The sequence below is a fragment of the Leopardus geoffroyi genome, chromosome A1 (genome assembly GCF_018350155.1).
Source record: "Leopardus geoffroyi isolate Oge1 chromosome A1, O.geoffroyi_Oge1_pat1.0, whole genome shotgun sequence".
In the NCBI taxonomy this organism is placed as follows: Eukaryota; Metazoa; Chordata; class Mammalia; order Carnivora; family Felidae; genus Leopardus; species Leopardus geoffroyi.
In genome coordinates, this window is record NC_059326.1 from 128,682,411 (window position 1) to 128,699,445 (window position 17,035).

Here is a 17,035-nt window from a genome sequence, read left to right on the forward strand (position 1 = left end):
ACAGTGGACCTTGAATGGGAGGTACTATGTTGCATGTGGAAAAGTTCAGAACAAAGGAAATAATTATCACAGATCGCCTTTTAGATTTAACCATGCGTTAAAGTGAGAATGTGTTCACTGTACATGTTTCTCATATACTACTAGGTGGGACTATGACAAGTAGCTGAAAATAAAAAACAATTCTATCGAACCTATCTGGTTGATTTTAATGTAAATAGTAATAACACTTCATTATAATATAAAAACTCTGGGGTGATGTTATATGTAACATGATACAACAAACCTTAGTTACTTTACAGTTGTTCTGATTACAGACCACATGAAGCTTTTTGAACTTTCTTATAAAACAATGTGGGATCAAGAGGAGTTTTAAGTGGGTGGATGGCATGTTGATATCTGCATTTTTTAAAGCATCAGCTGCTGTGTGGAGAATGGACTGAAAGGAGTAAAAGCATAGGTGATAAGCTTTTGATTAACAGGAGTGGGGGCAACCTCTAATGATATGCCAGGTCCTATGCTAAGCATGTTACACATATAATCTCATTTAAATGACAACAAATTTGTAACGTAGTTATTATTTTTGGCATTGCATAGCTAAGGCAACTGAGAACTAAAAGGGTTAGGTATGTTGCTCAAGGTCATTCAGCTGCCAAGTGGTAAAGACAGGAGGAGCTCAAATACAGGTCTGGATTTTTCAAGCTTAATTCTCCAACATCTACTTTCACTTTTTATATTTGTTTTCCCATTAGACTCCTTTAGAGTAGCAACTCTGTTTTTTCTTCATATTTGTATTTTCTTTTCTTTTCCCTTTCCCTCCTCTCTCTGCAGAGAGAGGAGGAAACAGGATCTGAAGCAGGCTCTGAGCTGTTGGCAGAGACATCATGTGAGACAAATGCTGGGCTCAGATTCACAAACTGAAATCATGACCTGAACCAGAGTATTGTGACCTAAGCCGGAGTCTGACCTTTAACCAACTGAGCCACCCAGGGCCCCCTTTTATTTTTTTTTTTTATTTAAATTCAAGTTGGTTAACATATAGTGTACTATTGGTTTTGGGAGTAGAATTTAGTGATTCGTGACTTATCAGTCAGACATACCAGTGCTCGTCCCAACAAGTGCCCTCTTTAATGCTCATCACCCTTTTAGCCCATGCCCTTTCACCTCCCCTGCAACCATTAGTTTGTTCTCTATATTTAAGACTCTCTCATGGTTTAGCAACTCTATTTTAAAATGGCACTTAAGACACACAATCCAGCACTTAAAAGCCCTCTGCAATCAAAAAGTTTCAATGTCTGTTGACTTCACAATGAACATTCTCACAATTTGTGACACAGAGCCCCGCATCTGTCTCTGCACTGACAGCACAGAACCTGCCTGGTACTCTCGCTCTCCCTCTCTCTCTCTCTGCCTTTCCCCCGCTGGCACATGCACGGCACACTCTCTCTCTCTCAAAATAAATAAACGTAAAGAAAATAAAATAAAGTAGTTTGGAAATGTTTACCTGGCAACATTTTAAGAGTGTAATGTTTTGTGTTTATTTAAATCAGTAATGTCAGATTTAAAATGCTACAATTTAGAAATTTTATTAATTTTTATGGAACCATTAACATAAGTAATCAGCAAGATTTGACTGCATCTCACTTTGACAAAAAATGTATAAGTGTAATAAACTTACTATCTTGCTTCAACAGGTTCAATGTCAAGGGTATTAACTCCACTGCCATGGATCCTTTCAATATCTCTGTCTTTGTTTAACTCCAGTCCCAAAACCCTTGAATAAAATATAAAAATGGAAAGGGGAGGGGGGAAGAAAGAACAATAAAAAAGTAATTTAAACATTAAAAACGTCCTTATTTCACCAAAATTACACATATTGCAAAAATTGCAAGTAATGTTTAAATATTCTACCACACATTCAAAGATATTTACAGATTTTTAAAGACCTTACATAAATTTAAAAAATATCAACAGTACTAACACTTACATATATGGAATTTCTCCTGAAGCATTATTTTAAACTTCATTTAAAGGGTGTACTTTGAGGCACCTGGGTGGCTTAGTTGGCATACCTCCTGGTATGCCACAGGTTATGATCTTCTGGTTTGTGGGTTCAAGCTCCACATTGGGCTCTGTGCTGTCACTGTAGAGTATGCTTGGGATTCTCTCCTCTCTCTCTCTCAAAATAAGTAAATAAACTTAAAAAGAAGCTTAAAAAAATAATGGGTGTACTTCATTAAGATATTTACAGACTGAAATGTTCATGAAGAAAAAGTTAAATTCTGGTATCTTAAACTTAACTGAGGACACCTAGTGGACAAAAGCTTAAATTACAGTATTTAACAAAAAAATCCTTGGTGTTTCTTATGCCTTAGGCAGAAATACATGATGAGGATGTTTAATTCAACAATTAAGCACATTTTTAAAAACACAATTAAATATCTATAAGTCAAAATAGTTAATAAGTACTCTTACAAATTAAGATGAATGAAATTTCTGATATTACCTAACTGTAAGCTATCCTTATTCTGGAGAGGATATTAACATTAAATGAGTTAATACACGGAAAGTGCTCATCACAATGACTAGCACACAGTAAGAGCCCAGTGAAGGTTAAATATTAGAATTTGTCTTAATCTGTTGGATGTTAAAGAACATTTACATTAATTTAACCAGAATGATTTCTAAATTCATTATTGATCAACATGATGCTAACTTACATGAAAATTTTTAGCCTAATTGGTAGTTTTATTTAAAAAAAATAACAATGCACACTGCTAGAAAAGATACAAACTGATACTTTTATGCACTCACAGTAGCAGTATTAGTAATTGTAAACATTTTGGTAACCATCTTAGCAATATCAAATGTTTGATTTAAAGATATACATGGATATGTTACCTTGAATTTAAATAAAATTTAAAAAATAAATAGAAAAAAATAAAGATATACATGTGGCTTTGTCTTCTGGAACAAGTTTAGCCTTAGGTTCAAATATCCAGTCTAACACTTACTGTTTGTCTGACCTTGATCAATAACAGTTACAGCTAATATTAAAAGCCTATTGTTCACTGACTCTGTAATTAGTGGTAATAGTAAGTGTAATAAGTGGTAACCTAGGTGGTAGGTTACATTATTAACTGCTTTTCCTGATTATAAAACTAAGACATAACTAATCTTCCCAAGGTCATACATCTAATAATTGGCTGAACTGGATCTGAACTCTGATCCTTTTTCTCCAGACCATTATGCTGTTCTGCTATCTCTGAGATTCAATAATTCACCACAAAATAATTTTTCACATTTTCCATTGAAATTTCCATTTCTTCTTAAAATGTTTTTCTATTTGATGATTTTTCAGATTATATCATTAATGTGTGCTTCTTGTAACCAGTGAAATAATATACAAACATAAACAAAGGTAATCATCCCTTCCTTGAGTTCCTTTCTCTGAACAGTGAGAAATGTGGCTCTCATTATCATGAATATATTTCTTTGATCAATATCATTATATGTAACCGATCTCCTGTCACCAATATCATCCCCATCCCCAAAAAGAATGCTGCTCACCAGGCTTGGGCTTTGATTTCTACCTCCCCTAACACTCCATTGCCTGGGCTGGTCAGTCCCCACACTTAAGAGCACCTCCTCAACCTGGTTAGGGTCTGCATTATCACTTTAGACCAATCTAATCCCTGCCAGTGTATGGAAGCCTACTTCTGCCCAAACTAAAGACTTTAGGACTGAAGTTTTAATGAACTAAGAGGGGTTAAATGAAGGAAAGTAGGAGGGTAATGCGACAGGGAAATGAGGATATGGTGTGTGTAGACGGAGACAAGGTGTGCAAAAAGAGTTAATATAGCAGGCCAGACACTGCTATCCTTAGAAAGGTCTACATACAAGATTGGCTTTTGTCTGCTTCTGGGATTTCAGGAGGGTTCCCATTATTCCTGGATATGAATGGTTCTCTGTGCCTAAACTCTATGGAGTAAACAAGGTGCATTGTGATGAATATCTGAGAGTATGGAGTTTTGCTACATGTTAGGAACATGCATGTTCATGCTAGGAATTTTGGTTCATGTTCTAAAAGAAGAGCTAAACAAAGTTCCTCAGACAGAAGGGAAATGATACAGGAAGGAAACCTGGGACATCAGGATTGAAGAGAGAGCAAAAGAAATCATAAATATCTAGGCCAATATAATAGACAACTCTCCTTACAGTATGCTTGACAGTTGAAAAAAATGTATAACATTGTCTTATGGGGTTCACAATATAATATGTAAAGACAACAATGGTGGAGGGTTAAAAGTGGTAAAATTTCTATATGCCAAATGAAGCAGTAAACTACAGTTCTAAGGAGAGAATGAATGTGGGTATTTTATAATTCCTAGAACAATCACCAAAAATATCATATAAAGAGATGTTACAAGAGATTAATTAAAATCGAATATTAAATAATGTTTAAATAACCCCCCACCCCCCAAAAAAGAGGAAAGGAATATGAGCAACTAGCACACTCATCCACCACTGGTGGGAATGTAAGTTTTTACAAAACTACCAGTTTCTTAAAAAGTGAAGCATAGGGGCACCTGGGTGGCTCAGCTGGTTGAGCCTCTGACTCCCGGTTTCATCTCAGATCGTGATCCAGTGGTTTCGTGGGTTTGAGCCCCATGTCAGGCTCTGCGCTGATAGGGTGGAGCCAGATGGGATTCCCTCTCTGTCCCTCCCTTGCTGGCGCTGTTGCTCTCTCTCTCTCAAAAATAAATAAATAAGGGGCGCCTGCGTGGCTCAGTTGGTTAAGCATCTGACTTTGGCTCAGGTCATGATCTCACTGTCCGTGAGTTCAAGCCCTGCGTCAGGCTCTGGGCCGGTAGCTCAGAGCCTGGAGCCTGCTTCCGATTCTCTATCTCCCTCTCTCTCCGCTCCTTCCCCACTCATGCTCTGTCTCTGTCTCTCTCTCAAAAATAAAAAAGAAAAACATAAAAATAAATAAATAAATAAAAACTTAAAAAAAATGTGAAGCATATACTCTAGTCATTCAAAAATTAGGCATGGATCCAAGAGAAATAAAAGCACAAAGATATGTACATGTATCCACACAAAGATATGTACATGAACATTCACAGTAGCTTTATATATAATAGCCAAAAACTGGAAACATTTAAATGTTCACCAAGAACTGAATGGATAGAGGCACCTGGATGGCTCAGTCGGTTGGGCATCCGACTTCTTCAGCATAAGTCATGATCTCCCCGTTCACAAGTTCCAGCCCCCACATCCAGCTCTGTGCTGACACCTCAGAACCTGAAGCCTGCTTCGGATTCTGTCTCTCTCTCTCTCTCTCTCTCTCTGCCCCTCCCCCGCTTGCACTCTGTCTCTCTCAAAAATAAATAAACATTAAAAAAAAAGTGAATGGATAAACTGTTATATATCCAGAAAAGAGAATATTCCTTACCAATAAAAAGGAATCAAAAGGAGAAATTTCAAAATAATTATGCTCAATGAAAAGTCAGACAAAACACAGTTTCATTTATACAAAATTCTGGCATATGCACAGTAATATATGCTGACAGAAAGCAGAGGAGTGGTTTCCTGGAGCAGAACGGGATGAAGCAGGGAAAGAAAGAAAAGGAATTATGATGAAATTTTTGGCTTATGGATATTTGTTATCCTGATGGTAATGGTTTAAAAAGTGTATATGTATGTCAAAACTCATCAAACTGTTTTCTCTAACTAAATGTGCAGTTTATTATATGTCAAATATACCTCAAGAATGTTGTGAAAAAAACTGGGGTTAGGAATTATAAACTTTGCAAATCAGTGCTCATGCTTTTGTCTTTAATTATTGACAAGGAAGACCTTGGGGCAAATTAGAGTAGACATCTTTAAATAAAATATGACTATGCAGTTGTTTAGTTAAGTAAAGACATCACTTAATGAGGGGAATCTTTAAAAAAAAGCCCTACTTTAAATGCTTTATCTTAACTTAAATATACAAGCAGTCCTCACTTTGTACAATCTGCAAACTAAACAGAATTTCAGGTACCGGGATTTAGTTAAATACCAGACCCCCAACAATGTGGCTCAAAAGTCATTTACTACAGTATGTTAACCGTGACTAACAGCATAAAACACAAAGTTGGATACTACCTTTTCAGTCCACAAATCACTACAAAAATAACATGCACATCATAGCTTGTGACCAATTTACGTGACTTCTTTCAAAGTCTGTAAGTGATTGGTTACTGTGCATTTGTTATTCAGTTCACACACAAACTGTAAAGGTCTGTGCTTCTGAGATAATCCTGTAAGAAATTTTAGAAAAATGGGTAATTATAACAGAGAATTGGCCAACAAAATGAAAGAGCACCAAAGAAACGCTAAGTGATAATGCTGGAAGTAAAACTTAAATGGACTGCAAATGGAAATACAGAAGAAATAGCTGACTATGGAAATATTGACACTATGGCCACCTAACAAAGCCTAAAGAGGCACAATGAGGAAATCAATGCAGGTGAGTGAACTTACCCAAATAAATGATGAAAAGTGGTTGTGATGAAAAGGCTAAGGATGTCCTAGAGGAAACAACACTGGCAAAAACACTCACATTAAAAAAAAAAAAAAAAAACCTCTCAGAGATATTTCACGACATTGAAATGCAAAGGATAAATGTTCAAATCTGATTCAGACTTAGAAAGAATGATAATTAGGCAAGATATAGAGAAGATGCTCTACTTGTATTATAAGTTATACAATGAAAATATTCAGAGAGAGAGAGAGGGTGAGCAGGGGAGGGTCAGAGAGAGGGGCAGAAAGAGAGAATCCCAAGCAGACTCCCCACTGTCAGCACCAAAGCCTGATATGGGACTTGAATTCACAAACAGTGAGATCATGACCTGAGCCAAAATCAAAAATTAAACACTTACCCTACTGAGCCACTCAGGCGCCCTGTTTTTTTTAATTAAACAAAAAAAAATTTTTTTAATGTTTATTCACTTTTGAGAGAGAGAGAGAGAGAGAAAGAGCACGTGCAAGACAGCATGAGCGGGAGAGGGGTAGAGAGGGAGACAGAATCCAAAGCAGGCTCCAGGCTCTGAGCCAGATGTGGGGCTCAAACTCACATACTGCGAGATCATGACCTGAGCCGAAGTTGGATGCTTAATCAACTGAGCCACCCAGGCACTGCCCCTGGTTTTTTTAATATAAAGAGAGAACTGTAGTTCAAATTGTTTCTAATGTTTTACATTAACGTGTACTAAAGGTTTACTGTTTTTTTCATTTTTTATGTACTTATGACTGACAATAAAAGGTTAGTGTTTGACAAAGAAATTTTAAATACCACAGAATAATCGTTTCTCCACCGATTATTAAAGTTACCTTTCCTAGGTTCAGTTAGCACAATTAGTTTTATAGATGTGCACCATTACACAAAGAAAGGACTACCTGAATATTTATATGCCAATTGTCTGAAGTAGAATTAAATGTGCTGAACAGAGTGCCATATCATCTTTCCTTTATAAACCATACCCATAATTATATGATTCTATGATTTTCAGAGATTTCTTAAAATGTTTTATTTATTAACTCATTTTATGATTTCAAGTTTTTATTGAAATTCTAGTTAGCTGACATATATGGTGACATTGATTACAGATGTAGAATTCTGTGATTTATCACTTCCATATAACACTCAGCGCTCATCACAAGTGCCTTCCTTAAAATCGATCACCTACTTAGCCCATTCCCCGCCATCTCCCTCCATCAACCCTCAGTTTATTCTCTATAGTGAAGAGTCTCTTATGGTTTCCCTCCTTCTCTATTTTTTGCATTTCCCCTATGTTCATCTGTTTTGTTTCTTAAATTCTAACGAGTGAAATCACATGGTATTTGTCCTTCTCTCACTTATTTCACTTAGCACAAAACACTAGCTCCATCCATGTTGTTGCAAATGGCAAGACTTCATTCTTTTTATGGCTACTATTCCATTATATATACCACATCTTCTTTATCCATTCATCAGTCAATGGACATTTGGGCTCTTTCTATATAGCTTGGCTATTGTTGATAATGCTGCTATAAACATTGGGGTGCATATGCCCCTTCGAATCAGTATTTTTGTATCCGTTTCGGTAAATACGCAAAAGATGTTTTTATTACCTTGTTTGTTTTAGTTGAATAAACATTTAAGGCATATGCAAAGCAAATGAATATGGAATCTTGGACATATGCAAAGCAAACGAATGTGGAATCTTTCTCCAGCAATAGTTGTCAATCCTGGCTAAACCTAACAATCACTTAGGGAGCTTTCAAGAAATCCCTGTGGCCTGGACCAATTAAATCAGAATCTTTAGGGTTGGAACTTTGGCACAAATACTTTTTCCAAAGACCCTAGGTGATTCCTGTGTTATGGCAAAGTTGAGAAAAACTGTTCCATCATTTTGTATTTTCCCCAAGTCTTTTATAACATTTTCTCAATCAATATACCTTATTGAACAGCATTTTGTTAAGCCATTTGTTTGAATTATTTCAAAAGTGGTCTATGTAGTTTTTGTAAGAATAGCAACTCTTTCTGCATTTGTATTTCATTAGCTCATATTAAAATGGCATAAGCAGGAGCACCTGAGTGGCTCAGTCAGCTGGTTGAGTACCCGACTCTTGATTCCCTCAGGTCACCATCCCAGAGTCGTGGGATTGAGTTCCACACCAAGCGCCACACTGAGAGTGAAGTCTGCTTCTGATTCTACCTCTGCCCCTCTTCCCTGTTCATGGTAGCGCTCTCTCGCTCTCTCTCTCTCTCTCTAAAAAGAAAATAAATCTTGGGTCGCCTGGGTGGCTCAGTTAAACTCTTGATTTTGGCTCAGGTCATTATCTCGCTGTTGGTAGGTTTGAGCCCTGCATTGGGCTCTGTGCTGACAGCACGGAGCCTGCTTGGGATTCTCTCTCTGCCTCTCCCCTGCTTGTGTGTGTGCACACTCTCTCTCTAAAAATAAATAAACTTCAAAAAATAAATCCTAATAAAATAAAATGGCATAATCAGAATAATTAGGTCACGGAATTTTAATAAAGAGCTTTACTTAATTGCTTCTTCAGATCAAGGACTATTTAAAATTAAAAGACTGAAAAAAAACACTGTTTTAGACTCTCAGTAGCTGACATGATTTAAATTTTTACTGATATAATAAGACTTCTGAACTTACTAGATTAAAAAATAATGCTGATTCTTTTTTAAAAAGTACAGTTATTTTCACAAAAATTAAAGGTCCAACAGGCAAGTTCATTCACTTTCCAATGTTTACTTTACTGATCATAATGGAAGAATTGCAGAACTACTTGGTGGAAACAAGCTAAATTATCAGAGAAGACTGACAAATTTTGATGAAAGTAAATTTTGAGTTTTTACAGTCACTGAAATAAAACTTGGGTTCTTGGAATTATTGAAATAAAAAACTCTGGATATGTCTGTATGCTTTTATTAGAATGGATCAATGAGCTGAGTAGGAATTGCTGCCTACCCTGCACTGACTGGGGTTGGGGACAAGGGGACAACAGTGGATGCAATATCATGTTTAAAAGTGATCAAAGATCAGCTTGCTTAAAAAAGATTTAATGTTTACTTATTTAGTTAAAATTACATGCAGTATTTGAAACATATTTTCCCATTCTAAAAGCATAATACTAAATATAAAGCTGATGCAACATTTTAGAATACAAAACACATAAATTGCTTTGTGAAAACAGGCAAAAGATTATTATCATGCATTACAATAGTTTATTATTTTTGTCTGTTTGTAATTGTGGTAGGACAGGATAGTCCTTTGCTTTTCCATACAAGAGTAAGCTTAGGAATGCTTTACTTCCTTCTAGATCTGGCTGCCTGTAGATATAGACCCTTTCCTCTACTGCCTTACTGCCAGTTTCATTAAATACAGTATATGATAGAAGTTTATTAATACTGTACTGTAGTCAACATCCACGTGAGCATATACAATGGTTCCTATGCAGAAAAAGATTACATTGAGCCAACAGACAGCAGTAATTCCATTAGTGATAGTGAGAGTCATCCTACACTATAACCCTCCTCTCTCGTCTCCCTCACACCAGCCACAAAGGTTTTCAAAGTGCAGGTTCATTTGTTTATTTTTCTTTATATTTTGTATTCTTTATTATTTCGTATTATAATACAATATCGTTATCATTTTTATATGAATATTTTTGGGTTGTGGAACAAATTATCTGAGTTTCCATTATTTCCTATGGGGAAATTCACTTTGATATGCAAGTGATTTGGGTTACAAGCATGTTTCTGGAATGAATTAAGCTCACAAACCAGGGCTTTACTGTAAATCTTTTGTTGTTTTGAGCTGCTAAGTTTTGGGGGTACTTTGTTACCCATCCACTGATAACTAATATAGCAGATGAGTTCTTCTTTTGGGATATTAGAAAAAATCATATGTATCAGTTTTCAGTAACTAACTATACTCTGCTTTTCTGTTTAAAGAGAGAGTCGACAATTAAAAAGTCATTAATGTTGGCAGTTCCCACTTCCTTTCCTCTGTTATTCTCCAACTCACTGAAATCTTATTTTTATTCCCACAATTCTTCTGAAAATACTCTTCTCAAGGCCATCCGTGACTACCCTGCTGTTTAGATATAATGTATACTTTTAATTCCTCCTAATTCTTATTTCTTGAATAACACCATCCGCTTAATACAAACTCTTCTAGGCCTCTTTTCTCATGTCTTTTTTCTCATAAGGGTTAAGAAAACAATAAACTAATAAAAAAATAAATACATAATACAATTTCAGTATTAATAAATTGAATAGAGAGAATAATGGGATGGGGAACCACTGAGAGCAAAGAAGGGCGCTAGGGCCAGCAAACGACACATTTCATGGCTTCCTCTTTAAACAGTCTTCTTTTAGTGTACATGACACTTCATCACCCTGGTTTTCCTTCAACTCCTCTTTGAAGTCTTGGGGCGCCTGGGTGGCGCAGTCGGTTAAGCGTCCGACTTCAGCCAGGTCACGATCTCGCGGTCCGTGAGTTCGAGCCCCGCGTCGGGCTCTGGGCTGGTGGCTCAGAGCCTGGAGCCTGTTTCCGATTCTGTGTCTCCCTCTCTCTCAGCCCCTCCCCCGTTCATGCTTGTCTCTCTCTGTCCCAAAAATAAATAAACGTTGAAGTCTTCTTCTGCCTAACTTTATTTATTTATTTATTTTAATGTTTATTTATTTTTGAGAGAAAGTGTGAGTGGGGGAGGGGCAAAAAGAGAGGGGGAGACAATCTGAAGCAGGCTCCAGGCTCTTAGCTGTCAGCACGGAGTTCAACATGGGGCTCAAACCCCCAAACTCAAGATCATGACCTGAGCTGAAGTCGGATGCTTAACTGACTGAGCCACCCACACACTCCCCAGCCTAAGTTTAAAAGTTGATTTTCTTGGGGCACCTGGGTGGCTCAGTCAGTTAAGCGTCTGACTTCATCTCAGGTCATGATCTCAGTTTGTCAGTTTGAGTCCTGCATTGGGCTCTGTGCAGATAGCTCAGAGCCTGGAGCCTGCTCCAGATTCTATGTCTCCCTCTCTGTCTCTGCTCCTCCCCTACTTGTACTCTGTCTCTCCCTCTCTCAAAAATAAACATTTAAAAAAATTAAAAAAAACAAACAAAAAAAGTTGATTTTTCTCAGACTGTTTGTCACTGAACTGCCTTTCTTACTCTACAAATAGTGCCTAGGTGATCTCATTCCCACATCACTTCACATACTATCTCACATTAAAGATCTCTCAATTTCTTCTGAGCATCAAATATATATCATGAAGTTTGTCTTCCTCTCTCCAAGTATTACTCTTCAAAAGTAATATGGGAGGGGTGCCTGGGTACCTCAACTGGTTAAGCATCTGACTCTTGGTTTCAGCTCAGGTCATGATCTCATGGTTTTGTGAGTTTGAGCCCCACATCAGGCTCTGTGCTGACAGTGTGGAGCCTGCTTGGGATTCTCTCTCTCTCTCTCTCTCTCTCTCTCTCCCTCTCCCTCTCTCTCTACCCCTCCACCACTCATGCTGTCTCTGTCTCAAAATAAATAAACTCAAACAAATTTTAAAAAAAGAGAAAGTAATGTGGAAAAAATCAGTATGGGCAAAGTTACAGTAAAACTTGTTCCCCCCTTTGGAAAGCCCTATCTACATGAATACCATCATCATTCACCCTGCTATACAAAGCAACTACCTGGGAATCATTGTTGACGCCTTTCTTTTCACCATTTATTATATATCCAAACAATTTCCATAGCTCGTTTATTTTATTTCTTAAATATTTTTCATATATCCTCACTGTCTTTGACCCAACCGCCGCTACTTCCCTGGCTCAGGCTTCCACCTGCTCTCTCCTGGACAACTAGAACAGTTACCTAACTTGACTTTCACTGCTTGCTCTCAACTTCAATCCACTCTCCAGGCAGAAGACAAAATCCAACAGTTGTCACCTTATTATCCTCTTCATACCTCTTCACCAAGCACACAAGGCTCTTCCTCACTGAACCCCGGACTACATTTCCAGCTTCATCTCCTGTCACCGCCCCCCCTTGTCTGCTCTAGTCATGCTAAACTTGGTTCAGTTCTTGGCCTACACTCCGCTCTTAGCATAACGCTTGGCTAAAAGTGGGAGTTCACTAAGTATGTCGACTGACTGAATGAAGGAATCTTTGGAGAGTAGTTATTCCTTGGGGAGTGGAGAGGACACGTAATGTGAGGGAGGAGTAAGGTAAAACGAAAGGATTTTCGCCAGAACCCGAGTGCGCACCCACCTGCCTACAGGAATGTAAAGGGTATCTTATTTTCGTCAGCCGCAAGGCAGAAGAGATTAAAGGCGAGTATGGTGGAGGTAAAGTGATAATGAAGCGGGAAAGTGAGAGGCAAGACTCACAGAGCCATTGGTCCAGATTTGAATGCGCTCTTTGAGAAAAAAGTAAGGTTTTCTTTACCTCCGTGTGGACTCCGCTCTCCGGAGGCGAAGAGGGTCGTCCAAACCGGTCTGTCTCGCTGACAAAAACCCTAACATCCTGTCCCTTCACACCGGCTTGAACACCGGACGCCGCCATGACAGAGCGCGGAAGCTGTACCAGTGGGGTCTCCCATTGGTCAAGCCAGATGACATCCGACCAATGGTGAGCGCCGTTACTAGAAGGGCGTGAGGCTAAAGCGGGTGGGCGGGGTCCGCAGCTAGAGAGCGCGTGTGTTTGGGTCCCGGCGCATCCGTCTGAGATTCGCGCTGAAAGCCGGGCCGACTGCATGGGTTGGTCTCAGGATTTGTTCCGTGCCTTATGGAGAGCGCTGTCAAAGGAAGCGAAGGAGCAAGTCGGCACAGACCGGTTCGGGAACAAATACTACTATGTTCCGGAATACAGGAACTGGAGAGGTGAGATGACAGCGAGCGCAGCGGCTGCTTGGTCAGTAAATAAGGGGAAAGTGAGAGCGTCTTGTCAACTAACACAGTGTGCGACAGTTGTGCTGTCATCTAGGGGGACAGCGCAAGTTCGTTCATCTCGCCAACCCCTTCACTCTGAGCTTTGCGCCGCGGCCCAGCCGAGTGTGTGCCCGCCGTCCCTGGGTTGCAGTGCCTTGGTAAGGTGCACCCCGCCGCGACCCGCGAGAGCACCGCACAGCATACACAGCTGTCCTCCCCACGCAGAGAGCCCACAGGCGGAGGACGCCCCGGCCCTGGTCCTGGTCTTTGGGCGACGCAGACAGGGACAAGTCCACGGAGGTCTTTTACCAGAGGGCCTTGGGAGGGCAGGAAAGTAGCTTTTCCTCCTCTTGTGCTCTCCTTGCGATCAGGCCAGCGTTCTCTAATTGAAGCGGTGTTATCTTGAGCGCCTCGGCTTTTTCCTCTTGGTGTTTACCTTTTTCAGCTGCTCGGGCGCTGGCCACATGCGTCACCTTACTCCAACGTATCAGAAGTAGGTCTCTGCGCACCGTGAAGAGATCCTCACAAGGCTTCATGTTACCTTCCCCACGAATTTGCATTCCAAAACCCCGTAGAGCTCACTTTAAGATCATTGCCCTAGCCGTGGTGTTTCTTAAGATTCATACGAAGTAGTGGAGTTTGGAAAGTTAGGGGACGTTCCTGTCTGTTGAAATCCCGTCACGTAGCAGCCGTGATAACCTCTTCAGTGTTGTTCCATCATCGCAATGCCAAAGATCTCAGGTTTTGGGGTCGGATGGGCTTGGATTACAATTTCAGCCCTGATACCTAATACCTGAGGGAACACGGACGAAATATTTGTCCTCCCAAGTCTCATTCTCCTCATCTGAAAGTTAGAGACGATAATAATGGTTGCATTGAGAAACACTAAGAATTTTACGAAATTGTGTTCCATTCATTTCCTTTAACTCTAGTTAAAGGGAATTACTTCTTCCTTCCTTTCTCTTAGAGCACATGTAAAGTGCTTTCCATGATTTATCACTCAAAGTTGTTTTGCCTAGCCTTTTTCTGTAACTTAGCATCTTAGACTTGTTTCCCAAGTGAGCTTCCAGACTCTCAGGGCAGGGAATATGTCTTTCTTTTTTTTTTTTTTAAGTCCACAAAGAAACTACGTAGCATGTTGATGGTCTTTCTTCACAGACTGCAAGCAGAAGGAAAGATTTTTCTTTTCCATAAGTTGTCAGGAACATTAAATATGCAGAACATCAGTTGACTTTTTTAAAGTATAATTTACATACAGTAACACTCATCCTTTTTGGTGTATGGTTTTATGTTTTTTGATAAATTCATAGAGTCCCATAGCTATCACACAATGAAGATATGGAATGGTTCTGTCACTTCCCAAATTCCCTCTACCCCTTAGAAATTCATTCCTTCACCCCATAACCAGCCCTTGGCAATCACTGATCTGTTTTAGGTCCCTATAATTTTGCCTTTTCCAGAATGTTATATACATGAAATTACATAGGATTTAGTCTTTCAAGTCTAGCTTATTTCACACGGTATAATACAGTTAAGATTCATCCATGTATCTGTAGTTGTTCCTTTTAATTGCTAAGTAGTATTTCGTTGATGGTGTACCACAGTTTATCCATTCACTACTCAAAGGACTTGGGTTGTTTCTAGTTTTTGGTGATTGTGAAGAAAGCTTCTATAAACATTCACATACAGGATTTTATGTGAATCATTTTCCATTTCTCTTGTGTAAATACGTAGGCGTGAGATTGCTGAGTTGTGTGCATATGTATATACCTTTATAAGAAACTACCTCACTTTTCCAAATTGCCTATACTATTTTACATTCCTGCCGGCAATGTTAAGAAAATTCTAGTTACACATCCTCAGTAGCACCTGGGATTATCAGGTTTTCGTTGTTGTTATTACTTATTTTTATTTTATCCATTCTATTAGTTGCATAGTGGTGTCTCTTTGTGGTTTTGATTTTCATCTTCCTAATGACTGATAATGTTGAGAATCTTTTTATGTGCTTATTTGGAATCCACAGATCTTTACTGAAATATCTGTTCAAATCTTGCGACCATTAAAAATACAGGAAAACCTTGGATTGGGACTAACTTGTTCTGCAAGTGTTCTGCAAGACAAGAAAAATTTCTAATAAATTTTAACATGATAAATGAATGATGCCTTGCAACATGAGTAGTACGTGATGCTGAATGTCACATTTTCACAACGCCAGTGGTTCTTGAATTCGCTTTGATATGCAAATGTTTTGCGTTACAAGCATGTTTCTGGAATGAACTATGCTTGCAAACCAAGGTTTTATTATAATTTTGTATCGACTTCATTGTATCATTTCAGTGAAAATATATCATTGAAGACAGATTAAAATGTAAAAAATCATGTATTCTAAGAACATAATTAGTGAGTCAAGGGATATTTTGGTCTTTAACCGTCTTATAACACCAGATTGTTTTCCAAAGTGCTTATAAATTTATACTTCTATCAGCTTGATATTTCAAATTCATGTACTCTTGGTTGTGAGAAAATTAGGATTTTATTGATGATGTAGGAGAATCATTGTATGCTGCTATATGATATATCTGTGTCATTCAGTTCTTAGATATTTTAGGCCTGTGGCACAGATACACATTACATTCTGTCAATATCATTACACATTTCCTAAGCCTTCCACTGTAAATCAAGAGGAAAGATCCTTAGTTTGTTTTAAAGCAAGTTTTCAGAAAATGAATCATTGAACTTTCTTATTTCCTTTGTATAAAAGACAGCACTTTAGAGGTCTCCTTGAGTTTTCTTTGAATTGAATAAATTGTTGAGCATTTAACATGATCATTGAAGAGTATTTAAGAACTCTTTAGAGGAAATGACTTTTTTCTTTTAGTTCAGTTAATTAGTGTGGTGCCAGTCATTGAAGAACTACTGTATTTTCCACATAGGATATTATTTAATGAGAACGAAGATAATTATGCAATTTCAAATAGATCTCTTGAGTATTGTCCAGTCAGTTGAATTTAAGTTTAGAATTTATTGTTGAAATTTTAACTTTTTAAAACACATTTTGGCATTTCAGGATAAGAAGACTGTGAATATAGCATTATTAGTTGGCATTTTTTAATTAAAAGATGTTAATTAACATATTTTTATTGAAAGTTTCCTTGCTTTATGGTGGAGTACTTAGCAAAAGAGTCACCAAATAAACTTTGTGTAGGAATTTCCTTTGATGTTGCACCCTTTTTATTTATAGTATCTCTGCTTTTTTATCCATCTAGTTTCATTTATCTCATGTTTCAAAAGGAGTTTCTTCCTAAAGTAAATTCTTGTATACTCGATTCTGACTAGAACCTCTTTGAACCTTGTTTTATTATTTTCACCTTTATCTTTTGCACATTTATTAAAAATCCGCAACCGGTTAAAAATGACAAGTTTATTACTGAAAGACTATTTTGAGTTGTTAATTTGCTAATAGACATTGTGAATGTCCAAATTTGGGGAGGAAGATGAATATCATGCATAATTTGCAAAAAACAATATTTGAAGTATTGTGTTTGGCTCTGGATATCACACTTCAGGAGAGATCCAGAGTGT

At 38.1% G+C, this 17,035-nt stretch overlaps 2 protein-coding genes across 3 annotated transcripts in view; one reads left to right on the top strand and one right to left on the bottom strand.

Annotated features, from left to right (window-relative positions):
- The window catches only part of ERCC8 (ERCC excision repair 8, CSA ubiquitin ligase complex subunit), a 63,915-nt gene extending 50,801 nt beyond the window's left edge, over positions 1-13,114 (bottom strand). The window contains exons 1-2 of one of the 2 annotated variants that reach the window (XM_045494095.1): positions 12,972-13,114; positions 1,676-1,771 (exon numbers count right to left, since the gene is read on the bottom strand). In XM_045494095.1, the coding sequence (XP_045350051.1) occupies positions 1,676-1,771; positions 12,972-13,048 (173 nt within the window). In that variant the 5' untranslated portion in view covers positions 13,049-13,114. Of the gene's footprint in view, positions 1-1,675; positions 1,772-12,971 lie in introns of those variants that run through there. The other variant, XM_045494106.1, reaches the window with a different exon arrangement.
- Positions 13,115-13,178: 64 nt separating this feature from the next.
- The window catches only part of NDUFAF2 (NADH:ubiquinone oxidoreductase complex assembly factor 2), a 176,129-nt gene continuing 172,272 nt past the window's right edge, over positions 13,179-17,035 (top strand). Inside the window, exon 1 of the mRNA XM_045494120.1 lies at positions 13,179-13,405. Within this exon, the coding sequence (XP_045350076.1) occupies positions 13,279-13,405 (127 nt within the window). The 5' untranslated portion in view covers positions 13,179-13,278. The remainder of the gene's footprint in view (positions 13,406-17,035) is intronic.